Below are 16,667 nucleotides of genomic sequence, written 5' to 3' on the forward strand. Positions count from 1 at the left end.
TAGTGTGGGTCAGGACCCCCAGGGTGGTGAGGAGACATAGATAGGGGGTTGCAGGTTGTGTTCCAAACACTCAAAAAGGAAGTTAAAATGATTTAAAGTGGTTTATGTTATCAATTTTGTAATTTCCTTGAAATTAGTTACATTTGAAATTAACCCATAGTTATTAAGTGAGATTTTTCCTTTAATGTAAGTAAGTAATTAAAAAACTCCCTGAAATGTGCATTTGTCATGATGTTTTGTGTAACATTGTACGCTTTAGCTACCTCCTTGGATGGTGGGGGTCTCTGGTCCCTTTTGCTGTTAATTTGGGAGTTACGGGGTGAAAAAATTGGGGAATGGGAATCAGCTTCTCATCACCAAAGTGAAAGCGTTCATTGATGCAATGTTTCTTTTGTTAAAGCTGTGATAAATAAGAGATTTTCTCCTGGTTTTTGACTTTTCAGATTTCAGTCGTTAAATCCAGAACATTTTCCACCCAGTGATTAACTTTCAAATTAAAAGCCTCGTTCCTGAAACTAAGTGAGCCATCTCCTGAGCTGTATGAGGCTAAAAAAACTTTAAAAAGAATAAATAAATAAATAAAGTACAAATTGTCAATGCTGAGCTCATTTGAAGGTCTAGAACACATCGTCTAGTAGTATTGCTTTTTGTCTCTGTGTAGGCAGGAGAACAGGCCTCAGTCATCGCTTTGAGCCTTTCTGTCTTTCATGTGTTTCTGTCGAAGCGTCTCAGGGCGTGGGTGTGCACCTTTACTCTGACCCTGTCTGCTTTAGGAGAAGAGCGTGATTGCCATTCAGGCAGCATGCGGCTCCTTGGTTAGATGAGGTCACTATTAAGCCCCGCCCTGCATCTCAAACCAGCAGGTATTGATTTCCTTTAATTGGATAGACAAATGAAAAGAAGGGAAGAGCGGGATAGCACTCCTCTGCTCTATTGTTGAGGGCTGTCCTCTTGAGATTATGTGTGAAACTTTGTCTTGTTAGATTCGTACCCCTGATCTTTGGAGAAACAGAAATCAGATTTCAGCGTGTTTTCATGCTGGATGAGGTTGATGACACCCTGTAGGAGGAAGCTGTCATACTTGTGTTTACCTTAACCTCAGCTTTCTTGTTTTCATCTCACTCTCTCTGAGAGAAATCTGGCAGTTTTCACACATAAACAGAAATGTGTTGTTATCCTAAAGGTCACATATTGTTTAAAACGCTTTATACAGAAGTATGAATATGCAAATAAGCATTGATAAGGTCAACATTTGAATAAGACTGATTTCAAAAAACCTCCTCTGACCTTTTATTAACTTCTTTTGAATTTCCCCGGCAGATCCAGAGATATACGTGAGAGAAAATCTAACAAGCACTAGCTAACATGTCTCACTCAAGGTGGCTTCACAATAGTTTTTCCTCCTTTGATTTTAGAAAAGATAAACTAAACTCTACTTTTACTATGGTTAGACAAAAACATACTGCACACTTAGCTGAGACACTGGGTTATTAAATAAATACCTGTCATTGTTATATTTGTGGCATAATAGCATTTTCTTTCCATAGATAACGGAGTAGGTGAACTTTAATTTAGCTATTAAAGCTAAGAGACATTATAGACAGCTTTAAATGTCTCTAGCATCATAATTAACAGTGTAGCCTTTTCCCCTTCAGTGTTAAACTCTCTGCAGCTAAGAAAGGCAAAAAGATAACCCTGAAAAAGCAAATTACTCTCTCATTACACACATCATCATAAAGAGACTCCTGAAATCTTTTAGAATCAGATCGCTTACATCCTTGATCTCTGAGAGTTAAGATGCAATTTTCCCTAGGTGGTCTCTTCATAAAATGATGCTCACCTTAACTTCAGGAGAATTATTTTCTACATTATAAAGTCTACAATTTAAGCACCAAGCGCTTAAATTGGACTTTTTACTTTTAAGGCCACACAAAGTCTTATTTTTAGTTGACGTGTCTTTATCTGGTCATTGTTTTCTACCTTTATTTATCTGATTTTAATCCGTGTTTTTTTTGTTTGTTTGTTGTTTGTTTTGGCTTGATGTGTATATTGTTATAAATTTCACTATAGGTATATTGAAAAGAGGCATTAAATGTGCCAGAAATCATCAAATTTAGTTGACAATGACCAAAAAATCTCTTGTCCTGTATTAATTGCAGGTGTGGAAAAAGTACACAACTATTGTACACAAGTAAAAGTACAATTTCTCTGGTCAAAATTTACTTGGGTAAAAGTAACAAATCTACTCAAGTAAAAAGTATTTAATTAAAAGTAGTGCTGTTAATTGATAAAAAAAAAGTACATTTAATCAATTTAATCACATCACTATGCTGTGATTAATCATGCATTTCTTTAGTTTTACTAATTTCTCAATTTTTAAACATTCTTATTATCAAGTGTTTATTTTCATTATTTTAACTTTATTTACAGCTCTTTGAAAGCGCTTTTTACTAAAAAATGTATTTTTATTATTTTTTTTTATAATGATCTATAAATTGACATTTAAAATACTACTGTGTACTTGCAATTTTGTTTTAGATAAATTTATACACCTATGGTGTTTAAATGAAGAAATATTAGAGTATTTATATGATATACAAGAGTTTTTAAACTTATTTGTGGTTTGTAAATCAGAGTGTCTTAAGTTGCTGACTGATGTCCTGTGGTCTCTTGTCAGTGTAATAAATGTAGCCTGGGCCAGCTGCTCCACTTTAGTTGCCTTTTTAGCTGTCATACAGTTCATGGTTTCTTGCGACAGTAGTTCTCGTAGGTGTTCTGTGGTATTGGTCATTTGAGGAGACCTGGATGATGTCTTGAAGCCCCTTGTTGTCAAAGATGTTTATGGTCTGCAGTCTCTGGCGACCTATTAGCGATTGCATTAGTTAGCTAAGATGTTGTCATTTTGGGGACAAATCCATGTCTGCTGGACTGCGCCGGTGTAGCTTGAGGTTATGGCTTGATCCCGTGTTGTTGTTGGCATCTTTGCTAACAGTAGCAACATTAGCTATCATGGCTCGATCCCATGTTGTTGTTAGTGTCTTTGCCAACATTAGCAACATTAGCTATCATGGCTCGATCCCATGTTGTTGTTAGTGTCTTTGCTAACATTAGCAAAGATGTGTTTTGCCCGGAGGTTGTAATTCAGACTCGTTGTGCTTCGGTGTAAAGACAGTTCATCGCCACAGTATGTACACACAGCTTTTGTTCATCCAGACTTCCTTTAGGCAGCGTTTTAAATGGAAATCTGCCGTGAAGCAGACCTGAGTCTGTCTCCTCACTCATCACTGCTGGCTGCGTTTGACCCGCCTTTAACCTTTTCACCTCAGGAACGCAAACATCCGCGCAGGAGGACTACTGGAGGAAGTTGTGGTCAAACTTAGTCATATGATTAAACTGCATTATTATTTTTTTAACGCATTAAGCTTTCCAGATTAATCATGAGCATTAACGCGTTCATAGTAACAGGCCTAATTTAAAGTTTAAGTACTGAGCAGGTACCGAAGAGTTGTACAATAAAATATAATCTTTCCTTTTTGGCATGAGCAACAAGGAAATAGATCTTAACCAGGTTGTCCAGCTAAAGTCACACCTCTGTAATAAAATGCAATACACAGAAAATTGCCGGTGTTAAATTTAACACTTTGGTTCGGTTCTTACAACATAAAGTTCAGCTACACTTTTAAATGTTGGATATTTCACAATATGACAGAGCTGCAGTAGCTCTTGGAAACAGCCTAATCCTTCAATTGGCTAACTGTGAGGCTGAGATCAACCTGAAAAATAAAAGCTTCACCAGTTAATTAATCTGATTCATTTCAGCTTGAGACTTTCATCAAGGTCATCAAGCAACACACTGTGAACATGTTCTACCAATGTGAACATACATAAATATGGGGAAAAAGTAGGTGAAGCTTTTATTCTTGAGGTGTTTGGTACATGCGACACGTGGCAGTCGCACAGGGTCTGAAACCCCTGACTTGTTAACATGCACACCAAAATGAGTATCAAGCCATGACACAGCTGAAACGCAGCACCCTTGCACCCAGTCCAAAATGGCTCTTAGCTGCAGGCTAATGATGTATTATACTTTAAAGTACATGTACAGTATGCACAAAACACAAACAAGCTTACATGGTTCACTGCTTGCAAAACAAGCTTTGTAAACATCACACAAATATTAGCACGGATGCTTAAAATCAATCGTTTTAGTGTGTGGATGATTTGGAATTCTCATTATTTCACAAACCTATCGGTCCTTTAAGACATATTTTTACAGATATCCATGATTCAGATGGGTCACCTTCAGGTTTTTAAATCTGTGATTATATCTTAATTTAAGAAGAATGAAAGCCCTGATGAAATCAAAAAGGGAAACAGCATGTCTTAAACACTGCTGTTCTGGACACAAATTTAGCTTTGCCTTGTTAAATGCGCTACTGTTGACAGCACTATCAGTACCAGAAATCTCCATGGACATTGCAGAAAATCTAACTTAATACTTTCAGCTGAAAATATAATTAAGTTTAAGATATGATTCTTAAAAATGAAGCAGTAGTTTAATTTAAATTGGAACAGCCACTGGGAGAAAAATATTTTTCCTGCTTCTTCTGTTTCAAAGTTCCATACATAGTCACATCTACAGCCACCAGGAATAAATTGGATACTTAAAAATGTGTATTTAAAGCCATCTCATAATCTTTCAGGGCTATATAATGGTTCAACTTGATCATTTTGTGCTTTTAAAATGGCAGAAACTACTCACTGAACAGAGAAAATGTCATGAACTCAGTGCCCTGTTTGGACAAAGAAAGGTGTCGCTTGAAAAAGTGCAAAAATGAGTCAAAACCTTCACGTGTGGGAGGGATGTTTGTGTAAACGCTTTGTACGTCACTTGTCATCAAATGACTAAGCTGTTATGCTGTCCTTGTTTTCTGTGATATAAAATATCGCCTCACTATCACATGTATCGGACTAACCTTGGTCAAAATGTGTTTCTATGCCCTCATTCTTCTGTGAGCACAATGCGCACAATTACTGAACTCTCCTATTTGATAGTAAAGGCAGGACAAAAAAATTAATAGCACAATTTATTCTTGACTATTGTAATGTAACATTCAGTGTATAAAATGCTCTTTTAATACCCAGTTTTTCATTCAAAGAGTAGACATCCCTTTATGTGGCAGTATGACCAGCAGACCATTCTGAAATGTAAACATATTTGCCGTCAAACCACCCTGACACAAGTGAAAACTCATCCATTCACTGTGTATTTTAAGCAGCTGCACTGCTATAAAAATATAACCAGGTATCTAGAGATCATAATCAGACTGGCGGCACCACTTTCTAACAATCTTTACCCCTATGAGGTTATAATCCTGCATTAAAGAAAATGGTGACATATTGTTAGGTTCATTAGTCTTGTGTAGTTCTGTCTTAGTTAAAAACAATGTCTGACCAGCAGAGATGGTCATTGGTGGGTCGGTAGAGGAGAACGGGGTTGGTTGTCACACTTTTTACTGTGGTGTGAATTGCTCTTCATCAAAACATCTGCCAGTAGTCATTCCTACATTAAATTGAAGCTTAAGGTGTTGGCTTGAATGTGAATCCCTCTCATTTCCGCACTTATTGAAACAAAAAGGAAATGAAATATCAAAGACACTGACATACTGTGAAACCAACCACATCACGGTATGGTTGTCACACACCATGACGTTTCTTGTCACAATGTTGTTTTAATGGGAGATATCTTAAAATGAAGGCAAGAAGACAGAGCTATAATTGAAAATTTAATCGCATTGACAAGTTGATAAAAGCGTTATGCATCTTCAAAAAAATGAGCAAGGAACAGGAGTATCTTTAGGCTAGCCTTTAGTCCTATAGCAACATAAAGAACAAAACAAGTAGGCCTAACAATATTAGCCCACTCAACTGGGCCTCACCGTCTGAGTTACAGTGATGGTAATTGTAGGGCCAATGTACTCCAACTAACCATAGCATGTGTGCCCACTGGTTGCAAGTCCAACACTTCTCCCATATCTCTGTGACAACAAACCCCAAAGAGAATGTGACAACCAACCCCAACTGGAATTTCTTGCTATCATCAAGGCTAACAACCATCTAACAACTTGTTAGCCATCTAATGACATTCTAAACTTTAGCTTTCCCTTCACACTTCTAAAGGGTAACAACTGCTTTGTTATAATCCACTATGTAATAGCCTAGAAGAAAATACTGAGGAGCTAAGTATTTTCAATTTGACATGAAAAACATAAAAAGTCTTTTTGCCTCAAGTTCAGCTGTCCTACTCCGGAGAAGGCTATGTAGTTGAGCTGTGGTCCCAATTCAGAACATTTCCATACCAAATTCTTGGAGACAGTGCCCTGGTGGTGATATATAATGAGTGTGGCAACCAACCCCGTTCTCCCCTACTTCACAACTATCACCATAGGCTGAGAGCTCAACCACCCTACTGGTAGCAAAGAACAGAGTCAACTCCAGCTATTGCTACCAGTAGCATGCAGGCTCATAACATTTACTTAAGCTGCTGTAGGACAGGTAGTGCCTCCTAGGGGGTCAAGTCCTAAATCTTACAAGTTGTTATCTATGTTGAAAATCTGTGTTGAAATCAGCAGGATAAAAGTTAATCAGCCAACTTAATGAGATAAAAAGTGATATTATGATGCGTTTAAGGTGGAGTCATCCTTTGTGAGCTCTTAATTCTCCTGCTTCGGTTTATAGTCCCCAACCTTTACAGTCTGTGTAAATCCATACAACCTGTGTTCAGCCACTTTTTTTTGTGTGGTTGTGTCCCTGCTTGCACATTTGGCCCCTTTAAAACTGATTGTTATGTGAGGTCATTGGTGTCTTTCTATTCAACAAGGCCATTTCTTGTAACGCAAACGCACACACACACTCACGTACACAAGGTCTGTTTGTAGGACGAACTTTGGCAGAAGGTATCTCAGTTCCTGCTATCTCCATGGTAACCACTCAGTTATTTTTCTTTGATGTGTGTGTTCCATGATCCAAAGTCCCGGCTGTTTCTGAAGGCGTGAACTCATACGCATTTGTGCGTGTGCTCCTGTGATGAGAGTAGCAGCCCGAGGATATAGCATAGCTTTCAGACAGCCGCACAGGGACAGAACATACACCAGAGACTGTCAGGAAATAGAGCCACAGAGTGAGGCAGTTAGACAGAGCGATGGACACAAGACATGATTAGAGAAGAGCCCTGGTCTGCCACATGCCAGGAGTAAAACTGAAAGAACATTTCCTCTATTAATCCCTTAATGGGATGAATCAGTTCTACACTCTGCTAGGCCTGAAGGAGGCTTGGAAAAAAACTGATTGCATTTTTTTTATAAAAAGGATAGAAAGAGGACCATACCTGATAAATGCAGTGTCCTCTTATGTACATTACTTGATTTTTCAATCCAAAAATCATACTTTCTTAATTTTAAGATCTTTAAGTCATTTTCTGATTTCAAATTTAATGCTGCTACTTTCATCACACACTTCATTTCTCTGACAGCAACTTTGGTACACATCCAATGGAGGAGGGAGAAAGGTGAAGAGTGAAAATGTAAACTTTTCCACCCATGAAGCAGTGCAAATAATCCTAAATTGTACAGATACACTTGATAGTTGTTTGCTAATATGTTTAAAAAGTGACACACTGTCACCAAAAAAGTCAACATAGATTTTAATTGTTTCACTGATAAAACTCTAAGAAAGGCCTATGCATGCTTTTCTTATCCAAAAAACCCTTTGTATAAACTACTTAACAACTGCTTTATCATGGTTTCAGTCAATATTTGCAGATCTAATTTTGGCAGGCTCAGAGCAAAGTCTCACTCCCCCCCATAAGATCTTTGGCGCCAGCCTAGACCATGGCGCTTCGCCACAGTCTAATCTTTACCGCCATAGTCTACTTTCCCCCACCAACATTACATTGTCATGCTCAGCTGTGAACTTGTGAGCCATGGTGCAAGCACAGAGTGCGACGTGGAGAAACGCTCTGCACTGTGTGAGAGAGCTTCAGACACTCAGGCTAAAGGAGACAAAGCCTTGAAACATATCAGTTTAAACATTTGTCTTCTCTACCTTATATCTATGTAGGTCTGTCTGTGTATCCATTTGGATTCGCACACTCCCGCTGTGTCTCTATCATGCGTATAGGGAAAGAGACAGCCGTGTTAAAGATTTTCAGTTCTAGCTGAGTGAAACAGTCTCTGATTTTAGTTTTTTTGTTGGAGAATTTGTAATTTCTTCAGGAGTTAGAATAAAGCTGCTGTAAACGTCTCTGTTTCTGTGATTTGATTAATTCCTGCATTACATTAACAAGAGAGGAGGAACAGAGTGTTAATTATAACCAGTTCTTTTTCTCTAGAATGTAAGCTTAACAGAAATTAAATTCACGTAGCATTAGAAGTTATTTTGTACTACATAGGCTAGCAGATATAAAATATCAACGCCATTGTAAATAATGGGATAAAAGTAAACACTTAAACAGAAAAAAAGGCTGTGAAACAGTTTTCTGGTAGAGATCAGTTTTTGTTAAAATCAGAAGTCGTAATGTCACCTGCTGCAGTTTGGAAGATTTTGGTTTAAAACGGTGGTTTTATTATGAAACACATCCATCTGGCGTGTCAGGTTAAAGACAACCGGTATCATCTAAAATCTTTGTTTTTGGATAAGACAAGGGAAAAACTGAAGACTGTAATTAGCCAATCAAATTATTATCAGTATTCCTCTGATTTAATTTTAAAAAGAGAGCAAAATTTCCATAAAGCCTCTACATTTTGCTCTGAAACACACACAAAATTGGGGCATTTAACTTCAGAATGACAGGGTTTTTTTTTGCCCCAGGCCCCACTAGAAGGTTCGAGGCCCTCCCACCATGCTCTCCTAAAATCCATTGGGAAACACTGCAGCCATGCGATTTTAGATTCTCACCTTAATTAGTCACTTTCACTCTCAAACACTGCAGCGCACACCTGCAACTTTAATATAAACACCAGTGCAATGCCCAAAGCATTAACAAACCATTTATGCAGCCATAGCATTAACAAGCACCTGGATGCTGCTGATACAGGAATACAGTCACTCAAGACTCAGTTGCCTTGTGTAATGAGCATCTGCCTCAGGCATCATGCCGGTGTATCTGTGATGACAGCTGCCTGACTTGTAGCCTGTGTGTGTTTAGATGCAGAAGACGCAGACTCTGCAAGCACAGTGCTCAGTTTTGTTACTGCTGATTGTGATGTCTAACTCACTTTTATTGCAGACGAGTTGGGAAAAAGAAATCTCAGCCTTTGTCTTCCATCAAACATGCATAAGGGGCAGAATGACGTGATTTAAGACATCATACTGCCTGTGATGCAAGTATTGCGCATGCATACATCACAGTCAAGATCGGTAATATTATATAGCTCACGCTGATTCTTTGATATTGAATCTGCGACACACATACACATACATATGCTGAAATTCAGGCCCATGGACATACAAGATCCCATGGTTATACACAATGATGTCAGAGTGACGGGCTGCTGCATGTGAGGGAGTGTGCTTCACAAGGGCACCTTCTCAGTGCTCAGAGAGTAAACTAGCACCCCCAGATGAATGTCCAGACTTAGTACAATCAGGACTCGTGCCGGCAACCCTCTGCTTTACAGCCCAAGTCCTTAAAGACTCAGCGACTGCTTAGATGTCTTTATAAGGCGTAACATAAAAAAGTACTGTAGGTTTATTCTGTTTCTTTGAGATGCACCAATGGGTCTCAGACAGATCCAAACTTGGTAGACAAAAGATCACAAGACCCAAGTTCAAATTAATTTATATGAATAACTGGACTTGGAGTCTCCACATGTTCCCTTAATATTGTTATTTAATTTACAAATCATTATTACTTGAGGAGCACTTTTTAATGTTACACGGAGGATGCAGATTGTTTTTTTAATACACAAGGCTTTTGCATTTGATTTATTTTCAATAAGGAGCCAATTAAAGTAGGAAAACACATTTAATCATACAAACAACATTTAACAGAATGTCCCAGTGGCCTAAGACGCTTATCAAGTAACCACGACAAATCCAGCTGGAGATCCGTGCTGCATGTCATCCTCCCTCTAATGCCGTTTCCTTACACTTTCCTGTAAATATAAAATTACATTTGCATGAAAACAATTTGACTTAAGACGTTCCACCGAGGTAATATGGCTCTTTAGCAAGTACAAAGTAAATTCATCTTACTGAACAGCAACATCTCTCCTGTATTTGCTAGAATAGCCAATTCTTAAATGTCAGATAAGCTTTCAAACCCACAGCTCTGAGGAGAAATCTTCACACACTAAACGTTATGTGATGTGAATTTTTTTTTGTTTTTAGATGCAAGACTTGATGTGATGGCATTGCCCACATCAGAGTGAATGTGATGTTGCTTTGTACTTGGCTGGCTTCATGTGAAAGACATCTTAGAACTTATTTTGGATCTTGACTAGTTGTTTTTACTTAGAAAATTCATCAAGGACTACTACTGCTATGCAAAAAAACAAACAAACAAAAAAAAACACTGTAGGTTGATTGGTTGTTAATGTGCAAGGACTAGGATTTCCAAAATACCAATCAGAGAATATCCATCCTTGTTGGAAACCACTGGGTCAAAAATAGAAGTCCAAGGCAGCCAATTTTGGGTTATTTTATGCTTTTCATTACCAAGACTCACAAACAAACTCCTGCACACCATCTAAATTGTTAATAGTTTCTATTTTTGTATTTGAGAGTGTCATCTTCTCTACTTTTCATCTGTTTGAAAGAGACAAAGGGTTGTTTTCACTGTGCATTATCACTAGAGATGCACAGTGCAGTTCATAATCAGTATCTGCCTTTTTGAGATATCGGTAAATATACGTGCATGAACTTATGTCAGTAATAGATGTTTATTGGTTGTGTCATTTCAAGCAGTCATTTAGCACACCTAAAACAGTTCAGACATTGATCTGTTACACAAACTCTAATCTGTTTTGTGGTCAGAGATGGGGAGAAATGTTGGCATAATTCACCTTTCACCAAAAGTGAATGAAAAAAAGAACTCTAGTATCAGCTAATTTGCAATATTAAGTATGGTATCGTCCTCGGCATTGCAGTCTGTGCATCTCTAATTATCATCAATCAGCAGACTGTTTCAGGCATTCAGAAAACCAAAGGCATCTTCAGTGATGATCTGATATCAGAGCTCACTACACATGCTGTGTACAGTGAGGCCATTAAAGGCAAGGCTAGGTGCACTTATGTTGTGTCATCAGTGGACAAGCCGCTTCTAAGAGCTGGCTCCATTTGTGAGCAATGGGTTCCTTTTTGTTTTTCATTTTGGTTGATTTGAAGACATTAAAAAGGCTACTGGTATCATATGAAGAGCTATTTCATGACCAAAAGACTGGCTGTTATTACTAATCTGAGATAAGTTATCAGGATCTAAATCAATCAATTGATCAGTCTTTTGTTTTTAGAAGGCCAATTCATAACCAAGACACTTTACAAAGAGAGCAGGTCTAAACTGTGCTCTCTGAAGTGGTCCACTATAATAAAGACCAGTGTTAATCACAGGACTCAAAGTGGTGAGAAAAACTGTCCCTTTAAGGGTCAGGAATGTCAGGCAGACCAGACTCATGTTGACAGCTATCGGCCAAAGCCACTCTTGGGTTGAAAAGGAGTAGGAGAGAGAGAGCAGGAAGAGAAGAAGGACAGGAGAAACAACAAAACAACAAATGGAAGACAAAGGTATAGCAGTCGTGTCCATAAGTGTATTTCTCTTTTTTGTAGGATATGGCTGTAACGCCAATAATAATGGTAGCACTGTGTGAAGAGTTAGCAATAACAAGTATGATTGATAGAAAAACAGAAAAATGTAATGTTAACATTAGCTGGATGATAATGAAATGGAGAGAGCCATTATAATAATTATGGTAGTAAAGTGGAATTGCTCTCAGATTCAAATTTACAAATTCAAATTTGTATTAATGACAATAGATGCTAGGATATACAGAGTCATATTCCCTATCACTCTGAGTGAGGCTGGATGGACATTAATAAAACCATACTTGTGTTTACTAGCTGAATACCACAAATATGGGTGGTGCATGCCAACATGCCTTGTATCTACACAACCAATCTAGTCCGAATGAAGGCATCCCAGATAACCTCCATATGTAGTCTGAGCTATCAGATATGAAAGTGATAAAGATTACCAATCCGAATGCCCCAAACAGACATAAATCCTGTTAATGCACAGTATAAGCAAGACCAAAAACAGGTTTCTTTAACAACTTTGTGGGACACCAAGTGGACTTGAGGAAACATCGTAATTGACTCAAATATGGATACGAATAGCCTAAATAAATGAAGTAAATACTAGATTTGACAGGGGCTTTCAAATGTCAGAAATGTGTTAACTATAACAGTTAAATCCAATTAACCATCGCTGTACTTCTCTTTTTCTCACAGCAGCTTTGGGTTATAAATAAATGATGCAGGCACAGGTTTGGCTCAAGCTAGTTCCCATATATGACCACTACTCTGGCGCTGTGTGGTGCATGTCTTCCAACACTCTCTCTTTATTTCCTGTCTCTCTCAGCTTATATGGTAAAGGCAAAAAGTCTTAAGTAGTTTGCCTCCTTTTACCACCACAATGTATCTGAAATTAAACAATCAAGATGTGATTAGAGTGTAGACCTTCAGTATTGATTTAAAGGGCTTCACAAAAAATACGGCATACATAATCAGTACACTAAAATACTGTACTATATGCCTTTCCCAAACTTCAGTATGTTGCGGCCCAATCAAGAAATCATGAAAATCTTCCAGGGCCAACCAAACAACCATTTTACCACCATAACATGAGATTCATAGTTTTCATAAATAGGGACTTCAATGCAAATGCTTTGCTTTTAGGATATATTGGCTCAACAAGTGTTTGTGGACTTAGAAGGTAGAATTTATAAGCCACTGCCATTTATTTTGTTTTGATCAGGCATCTCCAAAGATGCTTAAATTTTCCTTTCTAATATTTATTTCTGTAAATGTATTTTGTAGCCAAGCAAACTCTGCCTTCAAAGACAGATTAATTCTTAAAATGGAGAGGTGAAAGGCTTAGTAGAATTTTTGATGGAGTGTCACCAGTTAATCCAACACCAGTTAAACCAGAACACTGTTTTCTATATTAGAAATGATAAATGGGGTTTGGTACTTCTGAGGCGTAGAGTAATAACATGCATTCAAGTTTTTTCTTTTTGATCAGGTAAAACATAGTTTTTATTTTTATTTAATCACTATGATTTTTAGTTATTGTAATGACCTCTCTCGGCCCACTTTAAGTACCTCTGGGGCTCAGCAGAGGGCCCCTGCCCACACTTTAGGAAGAAATGCAGTATAGAAGACAAGCAGTTTTTCTTAAATCTTTGATACCTTTTAGGCTGTCAAAACATGATATAATAAAGTAAAGTATGAAAATATGTGACAACCTCATTTAGCAGCATTCATATAATATTCTTAGTCAAAAAGTAGATTTAGTATTAAATTTCTGTCTAAGAAGGTTCCATTAAATCTGCATAAATCAAAGTCAGCTGCTATTTTTAAAGAAATTCTGCCAGATGAAGTCTTTTGAAGTGCACCAAACTTTCTCTTCTTTAATCAATAAACCCAACAACTTTTCTCAGCAGTTTTCTATCTTGAAGCCAACTTTAACTTGAAGTTACTGTAATTTTGATGCAGCTCCATACAAAAAAAAACATCCTAAAAAGAGCAAGTCATTCAGTCCATCTCCAAAGCTCTCTCACTCTCAGCGTTTAGCCTCGGTTTTGCATAGTGCAGTCAGCTTGCAAATGTCATTAGTTCAGTTATCCTCTCCTGTCACCCATTAGAGATTTGTGGCTGTTCACACAAAAGTGAACAGCTGAGCTCACCTCATCCGGATGTGTGTGAGGAAGCACACTAATTGGTTTATCAAGTAGGATTTACTTTTTCCTCCCTTTTTCCCTAACTTGCATCATCTGCACTTCTTTTCCAGTGTTGTAGAGCTAAAGTTTATCTGATATTTTAGCAAAACTGCTGACTTTTACTATTAATATTCATATTTAAATAAGTGTCCATGTAGGAAATAATGTAGAGCAGCATTAAATCTCTCTGTTAATCTTTTCCCATTCATTCCTTTGTCTTCTAATCTCTATTTTCCCTTCGCCATCTGTTTCATAAGCCTCTTCGAGATAATTATCAAATAAAAGATCTGTTTCTCTTCCACACATTGACACAGGACATTTCTCAGACATCTCCATATCTGCCTGGCACGTCGTGGGACTCGCTCGCTACCGTCCTCCCTCCCTGCGACGCTTTAATTACTTCATCCCTCGTTTCTCTCCTCATCCCTTTCTCCTTCACTCCACCGCCCCGAGCTGCTCCTCATTCCTTTTAATTAATCCACACAGATTTAGACACCTTCACCCTGTTGTGAATGCGTATACATAGACACACAAACCACACTCTTGACAATCCCCTGTGGACAATAACTTTAAGTGATCTTGCCTCACTTTGAAAGTTCATCCCCAGAGATGGAAGCAGAGAGAAACCCCATTTCTTATTGTTTGATATGTATTGTGTTTTTGATGTTTGTGTGTTTGCAGAGCTCCAGTGGAAGCATGCAGCTCATGGAGACAGAGTTCTCCAAAACTCTGGGAGAGATGGTGGCCCTTCATCTGCATCACCAGAAGAGCCTCCCAGCATTCCTCTCGGCCGTGACTCTCGAACTCTTCAGTCGACAAACCACGATCTGAAGTAATCTGACACCACTCAGACACATGGCTGCAAATTCTCTTCCAGACTTATGATTTTCTTCCCCCCGCTTTTTCTTCTTACTCATATGTCATTCACACAGTGTTGGAAATGTGCCGGCATTTCTCTGAATCTCTGACACGAACAGTGCAGTCAGTGCTGTATTGTGCATAAAAAACAAATCGTCTTAACTGCATACAAAAAGCTTAGACAGCATCTTTATACCCCTATTTGTACTCTGAATATTTCATCAATAAACTTTTTTAACACAATCTACTGAATGCCAGAACAAGGTTGTCTTTAAGATGAAGCACAAAAGCCACTTGTTTGTATTTGGAGCTTGTTCCTCTTCTTGCAGTGGTTTTTGTGTTTCTCTGGATGTGCTGCAGATGTGTTTTGCAAGGCTAAGTCATTGTTGTCTCTTTTTATTCTGCCTTTGCTGTTTTCTCTCTCTCTGGGGCCCTTTTATAAAAGGCTTTGCATAGATGTGCTCTGGTTACAGCAAGTCCCAACTAGTATAAAGATACTGTTAAAGAAATCCACTCAAAAGCAAGATGTTTCAATGCCATGACTTCTTTTTCTCTTTATTTTATACATTATAGTCTCATCAGTGTCCTTTCAGCAATACTGTTTTAGTTCTTTTTTTAATTAGTGAATTATTTTGATTAGTGCTGTCTAATGATGAAGAAACTTATCTAAATAGTTAAAGACTTTGTAATTTATTAACTGCAGTTGATTGCATGTATTTATGATAGAAGGATTGTATTACAGTAGTGGTTCCTATCCTGGGGTCTGGGCCCCCCTAGGAGGGTACTAAAGATCTCAGGGGAGACACAAGGCTTCTTTTGCTCAGAGGCTGGCAAAATTAGACGTGCATGCATCAAACTGAGTCATTATAAAGCATTAATTAGATTGTTTATATGTAGAACATATATAAAGAAAACAAGCATATCAGCCTATTTTGTTGGGAATTTATAAATGAAAACACTTAAAGATACAATATGTGAATTTTTTGCCATGAAAAGTGGCAATTCCTATGCTAAATATTTTTTTTATTAAGGTCTTACAGTATTTTAAATATTTCCTGTAGTTTTCGAAGACAGAATTCTTAATTTACCATAGAGTTCAAGTTAAGTCGCCTCCACATTCGTTCAGCGCTGCCCATCTCTGTGGCCTCCTTCTCAGTTCTTCCTCTTGTTTTGATTTGAGGACTCTGTTCAGTCGAACATTGCATCATAAGATGTATTTACTAAACAGAAAACCCATGTTTTGTTTCATCTATAAGTGCTGAAGAATGCACATGTGCGTAGGAAGCGATGCTAGAGCGCAAGGACATCATGGGCCCTCTTCCAGCGTGAATGCGGAAGTGCACTTTTAAGCGCACTTCTCCCTCATTATAAGAAACACATGAATGAAAACAAAATGTTTTTCTGTTTAGATAATACACTTTATGAGGTATTTTTTTTACTGAACAGAGACCTCAATTCAAAACAAGACTTCAGCAACAGAGCTGGCCTGCACTCATCATTTGGTGTTATTGTATTGGTTCAGAGTCCACTGGTAGTGGAATTTGACACACTGTCTGTTTAAATTTGATGGCTATTTTTGACAACAAGGTACTTTTTTCCCTCATGGCCTGGGGGGTGATCTATTCTCAGGTTCACAGGGCTGCCTGGGGGGAGGGGGGGGTATGCATCTTTCAGGGACCCAGCTGCTAAAGGGGACCCATATCAGGTAAGGTGTGGGAGCATACGTCATTTCACACCAAACTGCTCCGCCCTCCTGATTGCTATTGTCTGGGTCGTCTAGGTCTGTGCCAGGCCCATGCCCCATCACTCCATGTA

At 38.2% G+C, this 16,667-nt stretch overlaps 1 protein-coding gene across 1 annotated transcript in view; it reads left to right on the forward strand.

Annotated features, from left to right (window-relative positions):
- Window positions 1–16,443, forward strand: part of mad1l1 (mitotic arrest deficient 1 like 1) — a 148,377-nt gene extending 131,934 nt beyond the window's left edge. The window contains exon 18 of the mRNA XM_041786356.1: window positions 14,676–16,443. Coding sequence (XP_041642290.1) covers window positions 14,676–14,825 — 150 coding nt within the window. The 3' untranslated portion in view covers window positions 14,826–16,443. The remainder of the gene's footprint in view (window positions 1–14,675) is intronic.
- Window positions 16,444–16,667: the final 224 nt, after the last annotated feature.

The sequence above is a fragment of the Cheilinus undulatus genome, linkage group 4 (assembly GCF_018320785.1).
Source record: "Cheilinus undulatus linkage group 4, ASM1832078v1, whole genome shotgun sequence".
In the NCBI taxonomy this organism is placed as follows: Eukaryota; Metazoa; Chordata; class Actinopteri; order Labriformes; family Labridae; genus Cheilinus; species Cheilinus undulatus.